Genomic DNA, 19,197 nt, shown 5'->3' on the forward strand with positions numbered 1-19,197 from the left:
GAAGGGCTGCGAGGGAGCTAACTGAGCTGTGAAGGGCTGCGAGGGAGCTAACTGAGCTGTGAAGGGCTGCGAGGGAGCTGACTGAGCTGTGAAGGGCTGCGAGGGAGCTGACTGAGCTGGAAGTAGCAGCGAGGGAGCCGACTGCGCTTCTGGTAGCACAGCGGGTGAATTAGAAGGCCGAATGTCCGGCTGTGGGGTGGCGCGTCGGCGGCGTGAATGCCGTTTCTTTTTTGATGATGGCTCTGACGGGCCGAGCGGCTCCACATCCGGCCCTTCAGGCAGGTGGGTAGTAGCAGCTGGGGGATGAAGGTGGAGCTCGTTGCGGATTAAATCCTGTTCGAGTGGGTGGAGCGCACTGAGTAGCCAGGGAAGACCAGAGATTAAACGCTGTAGTTTGGTTTCCACAGCACGGCGAAACTCCTTCCCCTCATGTTCGAGCCACAGATGCAGGAGTCTTTCCACGGAGTAGATAATGTCCAGACGCAGTTCTTCTGGTGGGTTGAGTGCTGCTGGGTCCATATCTGGTGACGTCGTACTGTCACGATTCGCTGTGCGGCAGGCAGGAGGAGGACCCAAACGCAAAACTCACAGACACGGGGATGAACTCAAAATCACAGCTTTAATGCTGGAATGGCAGAACATAGGAAATACAAAACTAAACTGGGAAAAGTAAACTAACATACGCAGAGACACACAGGGAGCTCCACACAGCAAGAGGGACGACGTCACACTGAACAGAGGGAGACGCAGACAGAAATACACAGAGGGTTAACGAGGAAAGTGGGAACACACGGGGAACACAGGTGACACTGATAATCATAACGAGACAGGGCGGGGTGAACTGAACATGACATGTACGGGCGTGAGAGTCACAAAGTAAACAGGAAGTGCACAGAGGTTCAGACAGGAGGAGAGAGAGAGCACGGGGAAAACACAGACATAACGGGCTGGGAAAACATGAAACAACCACAAAGGGAGACGAGGGCTCATAAATACATAGAGGGCACACAGGGGGAAGAGAGAGCACGGGGAGAACTTAGACATAATGGGCAGGGGAAACATGGAATAAAACATAAGGAGAGACGAGGGCTCACAGATACACAGAGGGGCACACAGGGGGTAAAAGCCATGAAGGGAAAACACTTAGGGAACAACACAACAGGGCAACTCAGAAAACATGGCCTAAGCAAGGAACAAAATACAAACATACAAGGAAACTAAGAACACTGTGCCAACATGGCCCAGGACCATGACATTAATATAAAGTTGATTTTACCATCATTTAATTATTAGCTGTCGCTACCCGATCCGTACCGGAAACCCAATCGGTACCACACATGCTCAAATCTTATGTCACTTCCTCTCTTTGCCAACATTGCAATACTGCTACGTAAACATGGGAAATGTTATAGATCTCTATGTGGCTGGTTTGAAAGAGGAGTGAAAGAAGCATCTATGTCCACTGTGAGCGACCATCTTTGAACAGAGGCGGGGGTTTACGACACCAACTGTCTGCCATCTATAATCCAGTTTTGAGATCCCTCCCCAGACGCCTTAACGCCCACTCACATCCTGGGCCATCTGACCTCAGGATATCACATGATAGGGTGGGGCCAGGTTTCACAATGAGCTCACCTGAAACTCTGGCTGATTGTGAACCACACCCACTTTCACACCTTGGCTCATGTGATTAGATAGAGGATCATCAGGGGGTCCTTTTGTCCGTCCTTGGGGGGAAACTCCCACTGGGTTTAAATCTGGGACTCTCCACCATTTGACCTTAGAACTGAAGAAGCTTCTCGGATGAGAGGTGAAACGTCTTCAAGCAACTTAAAGAAGTCCAGACGCTTTTCTTTCCAAGATCCTTAGACTACGATGACCTGGACGACTGAGAACCTTCACAGACAAAACAGAGGATCAGTCAAAAATGTTTTATTTCTTTTTCTCCAAAACTTCTGCTCTTCGTATTTGTTTATTTTACAAGAAATCTACAGAAAAGTAAAGTTTTTGTTTATCCAGTTTTATTAAATGGAACTGTTTTTGCTTGCAGCCCACCTTCAGGAATAAAGGCAATAATGGCATCATCAATAGTACTTCAGCTTCCATGTTTAAAGGACTGCCGTGGCACAGGATATTTAAGTATCTATACTTCAATGGATACACACAAAAACAATTTAAAAACCTGAATACTGGTCAGTTTTTCAAACAGTATACCGAGTGTCATTGTGATTATAAAAATAAATAATTTCCATATCTTTAAAACATATATGCACATTATATATCACTCATCCAAGTTACTTCTTCAGTCATTTGCACATTATAGATGCATGAATAGTAACATTTGTTTAAATCTATTGCGAAGTTGGCAAAAAGGTTTGTACAACCCTGTGACAGTATAAAGTGTGTGAAACATGATACTTGACCTTGGCTTAGTCCATCTTCTAACAATTCACAACCACAGACTGGTGTGCTTCGTTGTTGTTTTGTCCTCTCTGAGCAAATGTCAGGCATAGTGTTGGAACTCACCGCTCCAGGATTACAGACAACTTGACATTAACCAAACAACTGCAAATAATCTTTTAAATCTTACTTTACCGACCCTTTTCTTTTGCTTAAAAATTACAGGATGTGTGGTTAGCCCTTACAGAACTCATAGGTCAGCAACTGGATTTCTGAAGTGGTGTCTATGCAATGTCAGGAGAAGGCTTCGTTCTGTCAGGAAGAAGAATTAAGCACCAAAGGAACCCCAAGAAAATGTTGATCTTGCCTGGTTTGTTTCTGTTTTTTGCAGCAATCTAAGGTCTGTTGATGGCTGCTTCAAAGCATTTTTTGTTTTTGTCATGGTCCTGAGTCTGACGACTCAGTGTTTTGTGTTCTTTATTTTATTCTATGTGCTTGTTTATTCTGTTATATCTTTTGTTAAGGTTTGCCATTTGTTAGGGTTTTTGTTCTATACCTGCCTGCTCCCACTTCTCTGAGTTCCCTCTGTCTATGGTGTCACACTGTCTGCTTGTGAATCTGTCTGTTTAGTTCAGTGTCTTGTCTGGTTCTCTGTGTCTGTGAGTTTCCTGTTTTATTCTGAAGGTCTCTGTCTCAGTTTATGTTTCCCCCATCCCGTCAGCTGTGATTTCTCCCAGGTGTGTTCCCCTCCTGTCGCTCATCCCTTGATTACTGCTGTGTGTATTTAAGCCCTGTGTGTTCTCCTGCCTGTTGCTGGCTCATCTGCGTTATGGCCCTCTGTCGTCATTATCTGTTTCAGTCTGTGTCATCTACCTGCTTTGCCATTTCAGGTCTGTATTTTGTTAGCGTTCTCCAGTTTAGGTTTAGCTTAGTTTCCATCAACACCTTTGCCCTTTCTGTTTATATTCCTCCTCAATAAAAAGCCCACTCGCATCACTTATGCCTGAATCTTGGGTCCTTTAATAAATTCCACACAGCTCTCCTCGCTGACCGTGACAGTTTTTGATGAAAGTTACCCGAAGTCATGGCCCAAGTTCAGGAATCCCTTCGCACTGTCATCTATACCAGGAATAGATGAATCCCAGGACATGAACCAAATATGGTCAAATGAATGAGGGCTCTTTTAGCTACGATGGAAGCGTAAAATGTTGCTCATAAAGGTGCATGAAATAATGTGAGAGGGAGATTCCCTCTGGCACTTTTCCAAAGTGTTGATGTATGTTAAGTCCTGAGATAATCATCAATTCATCAGTTTTTCTTTTAAAGTTAAGAGTTTTCACATTTAATTTGTTCTAAAAACTTGTTCTATGTAATATGTTCTGTATATCATACAGCAATAAAAATATTTTTTTATTTTATTATGTTTTGAATCTAGTTATTATATGCTGAATTTTATAGCAAGTAGAAACCCAAACATTAATGGTAATATAACCCATGGGTTCTGACTTTCAACCCAAAGTTTGGTAACCTCAACTTCAAACATTGGTCAATTTAACCCAATTTCTGGATAGTTATCCTAACCCAGTGTGCTTGGTGAAACCAGTAAACCAACCCTGTTAAGTTGAAACAACCCAGCGTTGGCTCGGTCCGTATTTGACCCAGCGTTGGGTTACTGATTGGGGCATTTTTAATACAGCGTTTCTAAGAGTGTAGCATTATTTAAAAAGTCTAAATAATTGATTCATAAACTATTTCAATGTGCATCGATACATTTGCAGATTATAAAATGAGCTAGTTGTGAGTATGCTAAAGAGGTTTTATAACTACGATTTCATAATGTAACTCGGGCAGTTACTTATTATTAGTTAAGTCTTTTGTGTGACCTCATCTATAAATTTGTTGTATTTTTTTTAAATGATTTCAAGATGGCGCCTAGTATGGCAGCCTCGTCGCGAGCTCCCCCAAGCAACAGCTGTTTTCTGTGTTTAATTTTACTTTTCCTTCATTTTTTCGCGAGTAGCACATGCCTCCTTGTGTACGACCGACAAACCTTACTGGACATAAAAGACGGTCTTTCTTATAACTTTCCGGAGTTCAAGTTTTGCAACACGGTCGCTCCGTTTGCAGACCCCCCCCCCCCCATTCATCTCACCTGAGACGCCTTTGTTCTCTGGCCCTGGAGGCCGCAAACGCCGACGCAGAGGGAGAAGATCTGGCGTTCTGGTTCGACTGAGACGGCGCACTAACAGACCACCGTTACCCAGTTTATTACTGGCTAATGTGCAGTCTCTGGAGAACAAGCTGTGCGAGCTTCGGGCACGGATCTCATTCCAGCGAGAGATGCGGGACTGCTGCGTGATCTGCCTCACAGAAACCTGGCTATCGGACAAGGTACCGGACTCCGCAATACAACTGCCGGGGTTCTCTGTGCATCGCGCGGACAGGTCACAGCAAAACCGCACACCCAGAGGCAGCGTTTATCACAGCCGGAGACTTTAATAAGGGAAACCTGAAGAAAGTCTCACCCAAACTCCACCAACACATCCACTTTAACACTCGTGGAAATCGGCTACTCGACCACTGCTACACCTCTTTCCGGGATCCATACAAAGCCCTCCCCCGCGCCCCATTTGGCCAATCAGATCACCGCTCCATCCTGCTCCTGCCCGCCTACAGGCAGAAGCTGAAACAGGAAGCTCCAACCCGGAGGGCGGTGCACTGTTGGACGGACCAATCGGAGTCTGCGCTGCGGGACTGTTTTGATCACGCGGACTGGGAAATGTTTCACGTGGCTGCTAGGGACATTGATGAGTACACGGACTCAGTCTGTGGATTTATCAGGAAATGCGTGGAAGATGTCGTCCCATCCAGAACAGTTAAATCCTTCCCAAATCAAAAACCCTGGATTAACGGAGATGTTCGCGCGGCACTGGCGGCACGGAGCACCGCCTTTGCCTCCGCAAACACATCGGACTACAAACACGCACATTACCAACTCCGGAAGACGATCAAAGCAGCCAAACGTGAGTACAGGGACAGGGTGGAGCAACAGTTTAACAACCCTCGGAGTATGTGGCAGGGACTAAACACGATCACAGACTTTAGAGGGAAAACCAGCACACCGCAGACCACGGCCTCTCTGTGTGAGGATCTAAACGTATTCTACGCTAGATTCGACACAGCGAACACCATGAGACCGGACAGTGTGCGCACCGCGGATGACGTCAGTGCGCACACTGTGTCTGAGGAGGATGTGCGGAGGTGCTTCAGGAAGGTGAACGCACGCAAAGCTACTGGTCCGGACGGGATTCCCGGCCGCGTCCTCAAGTCATGCGCGGATCAGCTGGCTGGAGTGTTCACACACATCTTCAACCTTTCCCTCTCTCTGTCTGTAGTCCCAGCCTGCTTCAAAATGGCCACCATCGTCCCTGTACCCAAATCCTCCACCATCTCCTCACTGAACGACTGGCGACCTGTAGCCCTGACCCCCATCGTAAGCAAATGCTTCGAGAAGCTGGTTAGGGACTTCATCCGCTCTGCACTACCCGACTCACTGGACCCTCTACAGTTTGCATACCGCCACAACAGGTCCACTGATGATGCCATAGCCCTGACACTACATGCTGCCCTGTCACACCTGGAGAAGAGAGACACGTATGTGAGAATGCTGTTTGTAGATTACAGCTCAGCATTCAATACCATCGTTCCCTCGAAGCTGGACAGGAAACTGCAGGATCTAGGACTGAGCAGCTCCCTCTGCAGCTGGATCCTTAGCTTCCTGTCTGACAGACGCCAGGTGGTCAGACTGGGCAGCATCACCTCATCCCCCATCACACTGAACACTGGTGCTCCACAGGGGTGTGTACTGAGCCCTCTCCTATACTCACTCTACACCTACGACTGCACAGCCACTAACAGCTCCAACATCATTGTGAAGTTTGCGGACGACACTACAGTGGTGGGTCTTATCACCAACAGTGATGAGACGGCCTACAGGGAGGAGGTCAGCGCCCTGACCCACTGGTGTCAAGACAACCATCTCACCCTCAACGTCGCAAAGACAAAGGAGTTGATAGTGGACTTCCGGAGGTGCAGAGAAGTACACACCCCCATCACCATCAACAGCGCTGCTGTGGAGAGAGTGAGCAGCTTCCGGTTCCTTGGTGTACATCTGGCTGAGGATCTTACGTGGTCAGTACACACAAACAAAACAGTGAAGAAGGCGCAGCAGCGCCTCTTCTTTCTCAGGAGACTGAAAAGATTCGGCATGAGCCCCCGCATCCTCAGGACCTTCTATCACTGTGCCATTGAGAGCATCCTCACTGGATGCATCACCACCTGGTATGGCAACAGCACCGCCTACAACTGCAAAGCTCTCCAGCGAGTAGTGCAGTGCTCTGAACGGATAATTGGAGGTGAGCTTCCCTCCCTCCAAGACATCTACAGGAAGCGGTGCCTGAGGAAAGCGGGGAGGATCATCAAGGACTCCAGTCACCCCAGCCATAAACTGTTCAGACTACTTCCATCAGGAAGGAGGTTCTGCAGCATCCGGTCCCGTACCAGCAGACTGAGAGACAGCTTCTTCCACCAGGCCATCAGACTGCTGAACACGTCATAGACACCTCAGCTTCACTACTGGAACTTTAACATTATGCACTCCATACTGTACAGTAACGCCACTGTTTTGCACATGTCTCAACTCTGTATATTTTTATATATTTTATTTATTGACTCTATTTAATCTGTAAAATATGTGTATACACACACACACACACACACACACACACACACACGTAGGAAAACATTTAGTATACACATCCAGAAATTATTTTTTTTGCATATACTATTATATGCTCTCCCCACCCCCCTCAGGCGCAGTGCCAGGCCCACCACAAAGACTGTTACAACCTGGCTGGAAAATGCTCTCTCCAAACTACAGGACTGCTTCACAGAGACAGACTGGGACATATTTGAACACCAGGACCTAGAAACATTCACAGGATCAGTACTGGACTACATCAAGTTCTGTACTGCAAATGTGACAGTGGACAAAAGCATTCGGGTTTTCCCAAACCAAAAACTCTGGATGACCAGCGAGGTCCGCTCACTCCTCAAAGCCCGCGATGCCGCCTTCAGGTCAGGTGACAGAGCTCTGTACAGGGCTGCTCGAGCTGACCTGAAAAGGGGGATTAAAAAAGCCAAGTCAGACCACAAAAGGAACATCGAGTCCCAGCTGTCCAGCAACAACACACGAGAGGTGTGGCAGGGAATGCAAGACATCATCAACCACAGAGGCAGCACTGCGAAAACAGAAAACCCGAGTGTGCAGCTGGCAGAGGAAATAAACAGCTTCTTCGTCCGCTTTGAAACACCACAACAGCAGCACTCATCTGCTTCAGCCCTGCTCCCATCCTCATCCTCACCTGGTTCCTGCACCGCTCCACTCACTGTAACAGAGCACGATGTCAGACGTGTCCTCCTAGCAGTGAACCCCAGGAAGGCAGCCGGTCCAGATGGAGTACCTGGCAAGGTGCTAAGAGCATGCGCACACAAGCTCACCCTCATCTTCACCAGACTCTTCAACCTCTCACTGGATCAGGCAGCCATCCCATCCTGTCTAAAATCAGCCACAATCATCCCAGTGCCGAAGAAGTCTCCCATCTCCAGCCTGAATGATTACTGCCCTGTGGCCCTCACACCGGTAATCATGAAATGCTTTGAGAGACTAGTCCTTCAGCACATCAAGGATTACCTCCCCCCAGAATTCAACCCCCACCAGTTTGCATACCGTGCAAACAGATCCACAGAAGACGCCATCGCCACAGCCCTCCACGCTGTGCTGAGTCACCTAGAGCAGCGGCAAAGCTACGTCCGAATGCTCTTTGTGGACTACAGCTCAGCCTTTAATACAATCATCCCGGACATCCTCATCACCAAACTGGTCACTCTTGGCCTCCCTCCTCTCACATGTGCCTGGATAAAGGATTTCCTCACAAACCGGCCCCAGACTGTAAGACTCGGACCTCATCTCTCCTCCACTCGCACACTGAGCACCGGCTCCCCACAGGGCTGTGTGCTGAGCCCCCTCTTGTATTCTCTCTACACCCACGACTGCAGTTCGACCCACAACAACACTCATCATCAAGTTTGCTGATGACACCACGGTAGTCGGACTCATCTCGAAGGGAGACGAGGCAGAGTACAGAGAGGAAGTCCTGAAGCAGGCAGCATGGTGTTCAGAAAACAACCTGGCACTGAACACTAAGAAAACCAAAGAGCTCTTTGTTGACTTCAGGAGACACAGCACTGACTTGGCCCCCTCTACATCAACGGGGAGTGTGTGGAGAGGGTCCACACCATCCGGTTCCTTGGTGTCCTCATCTCTGCTGACATCTCCTGGACAGGAAACATCTCAACGGTCATCAAGAAGGCCCAACAGCGGCTGCACTTCCTGAGAGTCCTCAGGAAGTACAAGCTGAACTCCAACCTGCTGCTGACCTTCTACCGCTCGTCCATTGAGAGCCTGCTAACCTACTGCATCACGGTATGGTACGGCAGCTGCACCAAAGCAGATAGAGCGAGGCTTCAGAGTGTGGTCAAGACAGCACAAAAGATCATCGGCTGCCCTCTCCCCTCCCTGATGGACATTTATGCCTCAGCAGAGCAGCAAACATTATCAAGGACAGCTCCCACCCTGGCTTCAACATGTTCAGCCTGCTTCCCTCAGGGAAGCGCTACAGGTGCATCAACACAAAAACCCACAGACTCAAAAACAGTTTCTTCCCCAAAGCAATAACCACCCTGAACTCACACATGCACCGATAACACAGCCCCCCACTTCCCACTTCCTCTATGGACCACCACTGTGCAATACCAATTCTATGTGCAATAACTATATACATAACACTATTTATTACATATTACTTACGTCTTGTATATTGTACATTTTATATATATATATATATATATATATATATATATATATATATATATATATATATATATATATATATATATATATACTACCAGAAGGCAACATTGCAGACATAGAGGACAGTTACAAGTACCTGGGGATCCCGCAGGCAAATGGGAACCATGAAGAGGCCGCTAGAAAGGCTGCAACCACCAAGTACCTGCAGAGGGTCAGGCAAGTCCTGAGGAGTCAGCTGAACGGTAAGAACAAGATCCGGGCCATCAACACGTACGCCCTGCCCGTGATCAGGTACCCTGCTGGGGTAATAGGCTGGCCAAAGGAGGAGATAGAAGCCCCTGACATAAAGACAAGAAAGCTCCTTACCATGCATGGAGGGTTTCACCCCAAGTCCAGCACCCTGAGGCTGTACGCTAAGCGGAAGGAAGGGGGCCGGGGACTGGTGAGTGTCAGCACCACAGTCCAGGATGAGACAACGAACATCCAAGAATACATTAGGAAGATGGCCCCAACTGACCGAGTGCTCAGTGAATACCTCAGGCAGCAGAAACCCAAGAAAGAGGAGGGAGACGAGGAACCATCATGGAAGGACAGGCCCCTGCACGGTATGTACCACCGGCAGATAGAGGAGGTGGCTGATATCCAGAAATCCTACCAGTGGCTGGACAAAGCTGGACTGAAAGACAGCACAGAGGCACTAATCATGGCAGCACAAGAACAAGCTCTGAGCACAAGATCCATAGAGGCTGGGGTCTATCACACCAGGCAAGACCCCAGGTGCAGGCTGTGTAAAGATGCCCCAGAGACAATCCAGCACATAACAGCAGGGTGCAAGATGCTAGCAGGCAAGGCATACATGGAACACCATAACCAAGTGGCCGGCATAGTGTACAGGAACATCTGTGCCGAGTATAACCTGGAAGTCCCGAGGTCAAAATGGGAGATGCCCCCAAGGGTGGTGGAGAATGACCGAGCTAAGATCCTGTGGGACTTCCAGATACAGACGGACAAAATGGTGGTGGCTAACCAACCGGACATAGTGGTGGTAGACAAACAGAAGAAGACGGCCGTAGTGATCGATGTAGCGGTTCCGAATGACAGCAATATCAGGAAGAAGGAACACGAGAAGCTGGAGAAATACCAATGGCTCAGAGAAGAGCTCGAGAGGATGTGGAGGGTGAAGGTAACGGTGGTCCCCGTGGTAATCGGAGCACTAGGTGTGGTGACTCCCAAGCTAGGCGAGTGGCTCCAGCAGATCCCGGGAACAACATCGGAGATCTCTGTCCAGAAGAGCGCAGTCCTGGGAACAGCTAAGATACTGCAGGACGCTCAAGCTCCCAGGCCTCTGGTAGAGGACCCGAGCTTGAAGGATAAACCGCCCGCAGGGGCGTGCTGGGTGTTTTTTTTTTATATATATATGTGTGTGTGTGTGTGTGTGTGTGTGTGTGTGTGTGTGTGTGTGTGTGTGTGTGTGTGTGTGTGTGTGTTTTTCCCTATGTTGATACTGTCCATATGTACATAGCGCTGCAGAACTGTACCCCCCCCCCCCCCCCCCCCCCAGCATGTTTACACTGAGTAGGAGATGCTCTGTATCTCATTGTACAACTGTATAGTGACAATAAAGGCATTCTATTCTATTCTATTCTATTCTGTATATTGTACATATGTTTATTAGTTTCAGATTTAGCCATTCGTATATTTTGCCTGTTTATGTTATTGTGTTTTGCACAACTCTGTTGCTTGTGAAGCTCGCACACAAGAATTTCACTCACATGTGCTGTACCAATGTACCTGCACATGTGATGTGACAATAAAAGAGATTTGATTTGATTTATGTACTCGTGTGGTACATGTATTTTGATTTTTGTTGCCATGATGCCAGGTATTCTGTCCCTCCTGTTATTCCTAAGGTATGTTTTTTATAAGTTTGTTATATGGCGGATCATAATCATTCGTTCTGTAATTAACTGTTGCAATATGTCAGAAAATATGTTTATTCCTGATCTTGTCTGGGCAAAGCCTGCCATCTAGTGGGTTGACAGGGTAGCGCCATGTTAGAGCGCAAGCAGTGGTTTTCTCCCAGCGCTCGACAGGGAAGGTCCATTTGGCTGTCTCTGTAAATTCCTGCATCTGACGCCCTTGAAAAGGCATAATCTGTAAGTGTGGCAAAACGGTTTATTGTTGCAACTTATTAGTACCTTGTTCAGCAAAGTAATGAGTTTCTTGTGTGTTTAGCGAGTTTGTTACATTACTAGCACAAGCTAGCTGTTAGCCCTTTGTTTAGCCTGCTAACATGAAGCATACCAGCATGTGGTGTTAGCTGTATCTCCTGACATCTCTGTATCTCTTGATTGTGTAGTGACTGTTTACATAAGTCAACAATATTTAATGTAATCTTTGTGTATTTGTATGGAGAGTGAATACACTGTATTCTGTTTCTGTTATTACAGTTTTACAAAAAGGGAAATAAGGATCAGTAAAGCTCTGAAGAATGCCACGCGGTCTCCTGAGTGTTTACTGAAGCCATTTAATGTTTAGCTCACTGCATAAGCTGGATAGAGACATTCAGCTGAGGGCAGAAGACCAGGTCTTTCTTGGAAATGAGATTTTTAATCTAAATGAGATTTTTTTTAACCTGGATAAATAAAGGACTAAATTTATTTATCCAGAAATAAAAAAATAAAAAAAAGTATTCAAATGTTTAGCAAAACATTGTGGTTGGAAATAATTAGTAACTTGCATTCAAAGTAATATTTACACTTCTTTTCAAATGCAGTTTTATTTCTGTTAATTTCTGTCAAAGAAACACAGTATGCAGAGTATATCATAGCACAGAAATGGCAGTGATGTTTTTAACTCTCATATCTACTAGAAAATTTAAATACATAATAACAAAATTAATCAGTATTTTAACTGCTTTTTCTCAATGTGACAAACAAATGGAAGTGCAATTAGCCAGCAGGTGGCACCACAGCATTGCTTCAGTTGTCCTGCTTCTGTGGCAGAACAGCATGTGTGCAACATGCAACAAGTGCCTTTAAAAAACATACTCAACAACTCGATGAAATAGGGATGAATTACAAGTTTTGATGCAACAGTTTTAAAGAAAACAGTCAGAGAAAAGGTCAAGGGTGTTGGACAGCATGGGGTTTGTAAAGTCAATAATAATTTTTTAATTTAATGGAAATGCAAATTCAATTTGGACTATTAATTATATATATATATTTATATATTTATATATGTATATATGTGTGTATATATAGATAGATAGATAGATAGATAGATAGATAGATAGATAGATATGTATATATATTGTATTGTATACACTGTAATGTAGGCAAAGTTGCCTCCATTTTTATAATTTGTTATTAATATTTTGTACATTTGTACATTTCAAGGACTCTTCTGTTTTTGGAGTGTATTTATTTATGTATCTGTATTATATTATACAAACACATTAAAAGTGAATGTCTGTCCAAAAAATGCACTCAGTTTACTTCTTACTCACTATGATCATCATTCATTATCCTCCCAGTTATTAAGGTTAGGATATGTATTTTTTTTATTCCAATCCATTCTTCTCTTGCAGAATTTAAATAACCTTTATCAGATTTGACGGTTTTGTTACAGACTTTTCAGAAAAGTGTTTTGCTTTTCTTTCACACATGTGGGATTAAATTGTGTCAAAATGTACAAAACAGTGATGTCATGTTTTGTGACGAGGACCCAGGCACAGAGAGACTTGATGAATTTAAGAATCTTATGATTTAAGAAAGAAATTTGCAGACTTGCACAGAGATGGTAAAATTATTATGACTGATAATGGAGACGAGGACAACAGACGACAGGGAGGAACAGGGGTTTAAATGCACCAAGGAGACAGTCACAGGGAACTCGGGACAACTGGAGACATTTAGGGATGCAGGGACTGACAGAGACCGGGAAGAAGTCTCTTCGTGACATTTATCTTGCCTGGCTGGGCAGCTCTCTGGGTGCTCAGCACCTCCAAAGCTCTGATCCTGGAGTCTCCCCTGCCATGACGTCAGTGACGTAGTTAAACTACAGAAATGTATTTGCGCAATGTCATTAGAAACATCCGGTCTACAAGCGATGCTGATAAGATGATGCATATACTTATTACTTTTAAGCTAAATGATTGTAATTCATTAGGTCACTCTAAAAGCCCTGAATAGCCCTCAGTTGATGAAGAAAGCTACAGTGAGATAAAGAGGTTCCAAATTGAGAGACTTGAGAAATGGCGATCACAGCAGTGATTACAATGAAATGTTTCTCCCACTGAAAACCTCTTTGAGAATCATCTCTCTTGGAAGTCTGAAGAACATCACCAGAGCATTATTTGGTCAGATTACAAGATGTTTTTTTCAGAACAGACAGAGTGGAGTGACCCTGGGCAGACATGATAGTAATGTCTGGCCAGACATGAGTGCAAAACATGTGGAGTAAACAATCTAGAGATATTCCTGCATGATAATGATTAAAAAATGCTTTCAATGTCAAACAAGAGTTTGGGAATAAAGTTTGACACCGCTGACCTGAACAAGTATGTTGCCTGATTTGAATCCCACAGAACACCTGAGGGAAATTTGAAGAGAAACGTGGGGAACAAAAAGTAAGACACAAAACAAAACCCTGCAGCAAGCACAGATAAAAAACATGTTGTTTCAAAAATATTGCATGTTTTGTCAGAGCCAAAGAGGCCTGATTCAGTCATTGACAAATACAGATGCACGTATTCATGCCAGCACTGTCCTGCTCACCAGAAAAGTTCCATTTTCACTGATGTGGAAATCTTACAGCCAAATCTGCTAAGCAGATCTGATTGTTGGTTTGATCGACTGACTGTGACTATATGTTAGAGGCTGTGAAACATTCTTATTAAACTATTTTAGAATAAGTTACATTTTGGGAGCAAAAGCAGCAACAGCTACATTTGTGATTTTTGTGTTTTGTTTCCTTAAAAACTAAATCTAGACAGTGAAAGAATGAATTAGTTACACTGACTTATAACTATCAGAGGCAATTATTAATTATGGAAGATTTTAGGTGAAAGTTCGACACTTTGGTATCTGGAGGGATGTTTGCATGCTTTCCATATTTTTCTGTAAATGCTTTCGCAGTAAATCTTTATTAAGAGACACGCGGGTGGGGTGAATGCGTTTCTCAGGTGTTCAGAGTGAAAAGCGTAGGTCACGGTGCTCTGACGTTTACGTCATTCCACAACTGGTCCGACCGGTCGAGGAGCGACTCGCTGGCACGTCTCAGATGAAACTCATCCGACAGGCGTGTGCATAAAGACAGATCCGCAGCCAGACGCGAAGTTCTCGGCCGACATCCACCATGGTTCCCCTCTTGTTTGTGGCCGTTGTACTTCTGGGAGCATACGTCCTCCTCACACAGACTCTCTTCAAAAGGGCCAAATGCAAAGGAAACGCCGCGATGTCAGGGAAGACCGTCATCATCACAGGTGAGACCGGCATCAAGCGCAGTTTGTACCAAACAGACCGACTGCTAACGACACCAGCATCAAAAATGACGAGGTGTAGAAAGTGTGCCTACAAACAGCTGCTGTGTGTGCAGCTCGCAGCGTTCAGCGGATTTTCCTTTCATAGGTTTCTTTACTTCCTCTTACGAGGCGATAAGGATGTTGGTGTTTGATTATGATAGCGACAGTGAGTAAAGGTACATAACAAGTTTTGTTAAATCTGCAGATGATGAGCAAAAGAAAAGAAGCCGTTAAATGTATGTTTCCTTCAATATTGCCACGAAAAAGAGGCTTCGAGTACGACGGACTTTCGACGGTACCGACCTACATGTAGATCGGCTTTCAGGAAAAACCTCGTCAAAAATAAGTGAACAGTAAATATGACATTTAAGCCGATTCAGCAGTTATTTCTAAATTCAAGTAAAAATCAGTTTAACACTTGCATCTCTAAACTGGGTTTGTACAGAGAGGGAATTCTCATCTAAACCTGAGCGTCGTCCTCCTCTCTCTTCCCTCTGAGGTCGGGGCCAGTTTTTATGCCACAAATCTGTGCCGATAGCAAAATCGGGATTTGCACAAATGTGATTGCTGCAATGAAAGAATTAAAGATGCGTTTTTCTTTGTTTTTGTGCTTTTTACTTTGGACGGGAGTGAAGTTTACAACAAAGGTGGAAGTGAAAATCTAGAATTCTTGTTTGCAATTTAGACAGGTTTCTACTAGCCTTCAGATAACACCACATTAAACACTTGCATGGATGATAGTTCTTGTTTGTGATGGTTTGGGTAGATGTTGCTTATTCTTTTCCTGCTCTTACTGTAGGAGGAAATACGGGCATTGGTAAAGCCACGGCTTTGCATCTGGCCAGGAAAGGAGCCAGAGTGATCCTGGCCTGCCGAAACAGGAACAAAGCTGCAGCTGCCATTGCAGAAATAGAAACGGTGAGAAGAACACACTGATGCATTGGCCACAATTTCCTCATGCTGTATGAAAGTTAATCCAAAGTTTCTCAGAAAGGAGCACTGACATTTAAAACAATAACTTGTGCAGTCGTCAGCAGGGAGTGGAGGCTTGTTACACAACGTCCTATCATGCTGTAACTGGCTGATGTGTGCTTTAGGTAATTAAAGCAGCTGAGAAAAAGAAGACAAGCTAAAGTAGTATGTGGATATGACTGTTTATTTATATTCATTCAGTAAGTACAATATGACAATTTTAAAGGACTGAAGCTGTGAAAGGAGTTAACCTTTTAAAGGAGGAGCTGACAGAGAGCACAAAACGATGCACACAGAACTTTAACGGGATTTACATGATCCTGCTGAAACGAGCTGAAGCGTTCACTTCTTTCATTGATGGTAATGTTTGAGCTGTTGCTTTAAGGAAAAAACAGTAAAAAGGGATTGAAGTGAAACACTGAAGTGCAAGTTAAATGTAACCTTCACTGAATCACAATGATCTTCTTCCAGCAAACGGGAAGTACAGACGTGATCTACGTGCACTTGGACCTAGCCAGTCTGAAGTCTGTCCGCAGCTTCGCCGAAACATTCCTGAAAACGGAGTCCAGGCTGGATTTGCTCATCAACAATGCTGGTACACACACTACTACACAACACCACAATGTCTACTTAGTTGCAAGTACGAGGTCCATACATCCATTTTCATCTAAACCAACCTCTGAGAGCCAGACACCATTAGGAGGAAATTTATTTGTTGAACTTCTCCACTTGGGGTATCAACTAATGATCAAGTCAGAGTGAGCATTCCCGATTTTCCACCTGAGAACTATGGCCTCAGACTTGCTCCTGTTTGTGTTTTCATCACAGCTGTGTGCTGGAGGTTGTTGCTTTATGAAGTTCACAAAACCAGGTCGTTTGTTTAAAAGAAAAAAAAAAAGATTTGAGAGGCTGAAATCAACAAAACCTTAAGCTTCCACTCAGAGAGGGCCTAGAAATTCTGCCCAAAAAAGTATGAACAGGATGGGTGACAAAGGGCAGCTCTGGAGTCTGAAACTCACCATCAAATGACAACAAAGAGACAGAAGTGACCAGAAGCACAAAATAATCACAATCGACTTTGAAAAGACACCGAATAGCCACAAAGACGTCAAACGGCTATGTTGTGCAAAGCAGCCAGATTGGCCTCAAACACAAATTGATGTAAACCACTTGAGAGACAGACAAGTTTATCACAGTTGCCGTATCTGTCAAAAAGACGTGCAAATACAGTTTTTAATGATGAGCAGCAGCAGTGGTGATTTGTCTGTTCTACGGAGACAGAGAAGAATCTAGAGAAAACAAGCTTCAAGAGATCAAGGAAGTACAAAGATTTCAGAAACCATTGTTCCAATATGTCCCCAGGATTGGTGGCAGACGGGCGGACTGAGGACGGATATGGCATCGAGTTCGGGGTGAACCACTTGGGTCACTTCCTGCTGACCAATCTGCTGTTGGAGAGGATGAAGAAGACAGGGGGAGGACGAGTGATCACGCTGTCCTCCATGGCTCATCGCTGGGGACACATTGACTTTAACGTGAGTTTGCAATAATTTAAAGAGAGCTTGGAGATGTAAAGCCATCCTCACTCTGGAACAAGCCTTTTTCCGTCTTTTGGGACTCTTATTTTTAAAAATGCTCTGCTCTAGTATTTCAGTAGTACGACTGAAGAGGTGATCATAATGACATCACAAGTGATGTTGTTGCACGTCTTTCACCTTCACCTGTCTGAACAGCTTATTAACAAGGTTGTTTTTGTATCTTAAGGCTCTGGTTGCAAACAAAGACCTGGGAACTGGCAGATACAGCTGGCAATTTTTCCATGCGTACTGCAACAGCAAACTGTGCAATGTGCTTTTCACCCATGAGCTTGCCAAGAGGCTGAAAGGAACCGATGTCACATGCTACAGTGTCCACCCAGGTAACACACTGGTTTACCTTTAATCAACACTCATTTTAGGCCATATATTACTGTAATTCAAGCTAAATCAACTGTTACTATCAGCATTTTATCCAAACTGAACACTAAAGGCAGTAAGTATGTGATTGCTCTTTGCCTTCTGCCCTGTAGGTGTTGTCCGGACTGAACTGTCTAGAAATGTCGGCCTGTGGCAGAAGATTTTCATCCAGCCTGTGGCCTGGCTGCTGTTCCTGGACCCAGAGATGGGAGCTCAGACCACACTGCACTGTGCCCTGCAGGAGGGAATCGAACCTCTGAGCGGGAAGTACTTCTCCTGCTGTGAGGCACAGGAAGTGTCCGCTCATGCCCGAGATGACAAGGTGGCCCTGAAATTGTGGGAGGTCAGCGAGAAACTCTGTGGACTGGGATAGATTTATTCACCTCGCTATAAACAGGTTGTCGAGTCCATGAGCGATGAGCTGTCATTCTGTCCTTTTAACAGTATCGGTGATACGGTGCTATATGAACATCTAGAACTGCTGTTCAGCACTTTTTTTTCTGAAATTTAAACATCATTTCTGGTGTTGAATTGGTGTTGTTGCAGTGCCATCAGCAGGATGGAAGCTGGGAATAATCATGTTCACAAGTGTCTTTTTTTTTTTTTAATATGGTGTGTTTGTTGGGCGCTGCTGCATATTTGGTATGTTACTGTTCTGTCACCTGTTTGTGAGACAATAGCAACACGTTTTAATAGTTTCGTCATATTTTTTTTTAAATAATTTTTTATTTTGTATTTTTATGTAAATATTTTTGAGTTCTTTGTACATTGTGTTTATACTGAGGTCCTTACTGAAGTTTGCCTTAATAAAAAATGTCGACTAGAATCTGTCCTCTTGGAATACATACCAACCGTCCCGATTTTTCCGGGAGAATCACAAATTTCAGTGCCCCTCTGAAAAACCATATCCCAGAATTCAAAGCACTGCTCAGCAAGTTCCAGTTTCCAACAATGGCGGCAGCTAGCTAGTTTTAATGTTACTCTTATTATTCTTTCTGGGTCGCAAAATAAACTTTAAACATATTTCCAGGCGAAAATGTAGCTGTGTAAACCTCAAATATCTGCGCCGACGAGAACGGCAAACCCCCGCGGTTCTTTGCTGCTCAGGTTAAACAGGAAAAGTCACTCAGATAAGCTAAAATGTTAGTGTTTGGCTTTTTTCAGTGTTTTATTTGTTCGTGAGTAAATCTGTTTGGCTGAGATGACTGGATTAAATAAAACTTTATTAAGCCCTCAGGAGGAATAAACGTCAAACAGAAAACTGATTAAACAGAAGCGTGCGATGGTCGAGAGTTTAAGCCAGCGTCCGGGTATACTTTAGATAGCAAGGAGCAGACGGCAGAGTTTCACTCCACCGAGAGAGCTCGTGAAGTAATTCTGACAATTTCATAGTCATTCACTTCCAGCCTACCCGG

The 19,197-nt window shown here is 44.8% G+C and overlaps 1 protein-coding gene and 1 long non-coding RNA gene across 2 annotated transcripts; both read left to right on the plus strand.

Annotated features, from left to right (window-relative positions):
* The first annotated feature begins 11,368 nt into the window (after window positions 1–11,368).
* On the plus strand, window positions 11,369–12,228 carry LOC145422496 (uncharacterized). Its single transcript, XR_013903796.1, has 2 exons — window positions 11,369–11,487; window positions 11,782–12,228. It is a non-coding gene; the product is annotated as an uncharacterized LOC145422496 (long non-coding RNA).
* A 2,323-nt stretch (window positions 12,229–14,551) lies between these two features.
* Window positions 14,552–18,608, plus strand: LOC113011834 (dehydrogenase/reductase SDR family member 13-like). The gene is made up of 6 exons (XM_026151620.2): window positions 14,552–14,816; window positions 15,655–15,773; window positions 16,299–16,422; window positions 17,190–17,362; window positions 17,592–17,745; window positions 17,896–18,608. The coding sequence occupies exons 1-6, from the start codon at window positions 14,690–14,692 to the stop codon at window positions 18,153–18,155; spliced, it is 957 nt and encodes a 318-aa protein (XP_026007405.1). The 5' UTR covers window positions 14,552–14,689; the 3' UTR covers window positions 18,156–18,608.
* The last annotated feature ends 589 nt before the right edge of the window (window positions 18,609–19,197 follow it).

This window comes from Astatotilapia calliptera, chromosome 19, assembly GCF_964374335.1.
Source record: "Astatotilapia calliptera chromosome 19, fAstCal68.1, whole genome shotgun sequence".
NCBI lineage: Eukaryota > Metazoa > Chordata > Actinopteri > Cichliformes > Cichlidae > Astatotilapia > Astatotilapia calliptera.